Raw genomic sequence first — 4,296 nt, forward strand, 5'->3', positions numbered from 1 at the left:
AAAAAAGGATGTTAAAGAGAGAAAAGTTGTAAAATCGTTTCTCGTGTCTCGAAGAATCAGGTTCTTCGTGAAATAAAGAGAAGAGACAAAAAGCAAAAAAAAGAAAGAAAGACTTAAAGATGAAAAAAAAAATATATATTATTATTAATGTTTGTACATTACAACCCGTGAATAACAAAAAAAAAAAGAAGGTATTTTTGCATTTAGTAAGGGAAAAAAAAGATTCATTAATGGAGTCACTGTTCTTCAATCAAATCAAAACATTGATATGTAACTGACAGAAGAAGAAGAAGAAAAAAAAACAAAAAAAAACGTACACAGTACGAAATCATCGAAAACACACACAGAGATTTATAAACAGAGATCAATCCAAAAACCTTGTTCTCTAATCTCTTTTGTGTATAGTTTAGCTCTGGCCTCTGTATGTAGCAAAGACGGATAATCCGAAGCTGTCGCTTCGCTCCTTCGCTCCTTCGCTTCGCTTTTAGTCACAACTCACACAACACACAAATGTGACAAAAAATAAAAAAAAACGCTTATTCATTCACTCTGTTTCGTTTTTATCTATCTACCCTCAGTGGTGAGAGATCCAACGGTGTTTAGTTAAAAGGAGACGAGAGCCGTCCAATTCGTTTATTTTCATTGTTGTGCCACGTAATCCATTAGAACAAGATCAGTGTGTCAAACACGTCAGCACCCAGAGCTGAATTCCAAAAAAATTGTACTAATAATTATTTCATGCATGGGTTTCTTATGATGGATACTTGATTTTGAATTCGTACGATTTTTATGGATATTTTCTCTTTCGTTTCTGTGCCAGCGAATTAAATTCCATGGAAAAAGATACCAACATCGTTTAAAAAAGTAAGTATAAGTAAACTACTCTAATCAATTTCAATTTTTGTAACGTTTCATTTAGTAAAAAAGTGTTTATAGATAGAGAGATATTTGATAAGATGGCCAAATTAATGGATGACTAAAACGGCTTTAACCAGTTAAATGGGGTTTGTTGGACATCACAAAATTCAACTTTGTTTTCTGAACGCATCATCTACTACTTATTCCGCTAACCATTATTATAAAGTGGCCAAAAAGTAACATTAAGAAAAAAAAAAATAATAATTATGATCAAACTTGGAGAATTGGGTCGTCCGCCGGGTCCATTTAACTCAGACGTCTGGCTGTCTTCCTTAAATACGAGAGAATGTCACGGCGTTCTTTTAATCTCTTCTTTTTTTACTTTTAATGTTTTGTCTTGTCTCGTCCAATAAGAAAACGGCATGGCTCTTACAAAAGGCTCCTCCCTAACTAAAGAGTAAAGAGTTTAGACTTTTGAAATATAAAGAGTACTAGTGGTGGTGAATGGTGATGTTCAAATCGACGGCTATGATAAGATTAATGATTTCACCACGTCGTCACACACTGAAATCGACAAGTCAGGTGATTTCTGCCAACTGTTTCCTCATCATCTACTGTGTGTGAGTCTACCAAAGACTCTTTTTCTCTCTCTTTTTTTTTTTGTCTAACCTTTTTCGATTTAATTAGCATCAATTCACTCCCTAGGACTTTTGTGTATTTTGTTTAATATATTAGTTAGCAGAGTACGATTTTGGATCAAGGCCCATAAAAAATACGAGTTGATAAGTTAATAATATCCCAAATCAAAATTTGGTTCCAACAATAAGATCCACTCATGTGATAACTAAGGCCCATATAACAAACAATGGTTCAAGAAAGATATAAAAGTTATGAACTTTAGAACCATTTTTTTTTTAAAACGAAGGCTTCGGTTTGGTACTCTTTTCTGACGATAAATTTATGGGTAGGTTGGGATTATTTTCTAAGGTACCTGATCCAGACGACTTCCACGTTCATTCATGTCGACGTAGGTGATATCCGGTACGTTTGGAATTCACACCCGCAACATGCTGCCAGAGTTAATTGTCGTCAAGCTTCATAGTTTTTTTTTTTAAGCTTCATAGTTGTTCATTCACATACTAGTATTTACTCATTTTGCTACAAAGTAAGACGAACAGAAACGTAAACACGTGAGAAGGGGAATTTCACTAACATCGACGAACCAAACGTGTATGTTGTCTGCAAATGCAATGCAATCACCAGGCTCCAAGTTCCCACTCCTTTGTCATTTCTCATGGGTTTATTAATTATAATAGTTTAAATAATATTAGGTTTCGTCCAGTAATCGAAGGCCTCCGTAGCATAGTGGTATTGCGTTCGCTTCGTAAGCGAAAGGCCGCGAGTTCGATCCTCGCCGGGGGCTCTGTTTCTTTTTTTTTTATTTATTTTAAAAAAACACCAGAGTCTTGTATCACAACGTTATTAACAAAACGACATTTTTCCACAATGGATTTTCACCAAATCAGTTAACTTCTCTTGCTAGATATATGGAAAACTTTATTATTCATCCCTATTAAATACTACTACTACACCCTAGTCATCTTTGTAGTTTTCTCATTACCAAAAAAAATCTTTGTAGTTTTCATTTCTTTTAGACGAACCTATGTCATGAGTGTATATGTGGCCCAAATTTTGGAATAGGGTGTATGGCTGTCGAATAATTATCGATGTTAACAAAATCTTAAACCAAATTTGCTCCGAAATGATTATAAATGACCTATAGTCTCCAGTGGCGGAGTTAGGAATTCAATTCATCAGGGTCAAAATATAATTTAAGAGGTCATATTGTGTTATTAATTTTTTATAAGGGTCAATTTTACTATTTTATCATGGTCAATTTGATTTTTTTCCTAAAAATTCAACTAAATTTAAAATTTCACCAGGGTCAATTGACCCATATGCTTCTACCCTAGCTCCGCCCATGATCGTCTCGGTCTCCACGAATGAATTAATAACTGAAATACAATTATTCAGTTTACTCAATACGCAATCAGTCCAATTATATATAGTTGTCATCTTGCATCGATCTCTATATCTTTCGAAACCGCTTACCATAAGAAGAAAAAGGCATAACTATCACTCAAAAGTAACATAATTTTATTACATAATATGAAATTATACAATGAGATTATTGCACGAATCGATATACAAATAAATAAAAACAAAATTCAAAACCTGAAAAACTTGCACAAAATAGACCAATCAACAATACAGTAGTACTCACTCACGACGACGACAACGTACGGTTCTCGTTTATTATTCGATCCACATATATATGCGCCAACAAAATACTAACAAAACGACATCCTCGCGTTATCCACAAACAATTAAGAGCTTTTTGTCCTGTTTCTTATGGGCACTTGCGGCGTCCACCGTGGGTGGTGAGGCTAGCGTAACACTCGCACTTGTCGTAGTTTCCGTACGTGCCAGGTGGTACACACTGGCATCTGGAGCAGCAAGTCCCGCACGCTCTGTGACACAGCCTCGGCCTCCTTGAAAGCCTGCACCGTGCTTGACACGCACTCCCACAATCTATACATAAATGACAAACACAGCTTATTTAAGTTTACTAATTAATTACATCAAACGTTATGTAATTATATGGACAATATGCGTAGTAATATAATTACCGATCTTCTTTGCGTAACCATCTTTTGTCTGTGAGTTTTCCTGCAAGAATATTGTCGTAATAACATGTGAGAAATATGTTTCTAAATAAATAAATATATTATATTGAGAGTATTTTGTGATGGAAAAAGACGTACCAAATCGGCCTGAACGAGTTGAAGAACAAGAAGAGATATGAGAAGAGAAGCAATAAGGGCTTTAGAGATAGCCATAATTCTCCAAGGAGAGAATATGATGTGAGAACCTTAGCTCAAGATTGAGACTAAATTTGTGTGTGTTTAAGTTGTTGTGTCGAATGAGAACTTGGAGGCTTCTATTTATAGCCCAGCCCTCCTTTGGATGGGCAACCGACCCCATTATTCGGTCTAGAGTCTCTAGACTATTCTTTTTTTTTTTTTTTCATGGACAATAATTGCTTTCGAAGTTTCGGTAATATACTAGTTAATTATGATAGCAAGTAAGTACTTTCCAACAGTTGCTGATGGTCACAACCAAAAGATGCACACATTATCTTTTTGTTTTAAAAAGTTTATTGAGAAAAGTATAAATAAATCTATTTCAATAATTTTTTTTTTTGACAGTTGATGATTAATATATGAAAAATGGTTAGTAGCAATATATAGCATATGGTTTAGGGGTACATTGTATAAGATTTATTTTCTCTTTTTCGAATGGGTCGGTTGGTGCGTATAAAAGTTTTGGAGGACGCGGAGAAGAGAATATTGTGGGGGGGGGAAGAGAATATTGTGG

At 34.8% G+C, this 4,296-nt stretch overlaps 1 protein-coding gene and 1 non-coding gene across 2 annotated transcripts; one reads left to right on the forward strand and one right to left on the reverse strand.

Annotated features, from left to right (window-relative positions):
* TRNAT-CGU lies at positions 2,210 to 2,281 on the forward strand. Its single transcript has one exon. It is a non-coding gene; the product is annotated as a tRNA-Thr (tRNA).
* On the reverse strand, positions 2,993 to 3,847 carry LOC104751452 (gibberellin-regulated protein 1). The gene is made up of 3 exons (XM_010473399.2): positions 3,684 to 3,847; positions 3,549 to 3,588; positions 2,993 to 3,450 (listed from the first exon to the last, which is right to left on the reverse strand). The coding sequence occupies exons 1-3, from the start codon at positions 3,756 to 3,758 to the stop codon at positions 3,269 to 3,271; spliced, it is 297 nt and encodes a 98-aa protein (XP_010471701.1). The 5' UTR covers positions 3,759 to 3,847; the 3' UTR covers positions 2,993 to 3,268.

This window comes from Camelina sativa, chromosome 16 (genome assembly GCF_000633955.1).
Source record: "Camelina sativa cultivar DH55 chromosome 16, Cs, whole genome shotgun sequence".
NCBI lineage: Eukaryota > Viridiplantae > Streptophyta > Magnoliopsida > Brassicales > Brassicaceae > Camelina > Camelina sativa.

Coding starts and splice junctions, on each gene's coding strand:
- LOC104751452 (XM_010473399.2), bottom strand. CDS start 3,758: ATGGCTATCTCTAAAGCCCTTATTGCTTCTCTTCTCATATCTCTTCTT. Junction 3,589..3,683: donor AACTCGTTCAGGCCGATTTG/GTACGTCTTTTT, acceptor ATATTCTTGCAG/GAAAACTCACAGACAAAAGA. Junction 3,451..3,548: donor TGGTTACGCAAAGAAGATCG/GTAATTATATTA, acceptor ATTTATGTATAG/ATTGTGGGAGTGCGTGTCAA.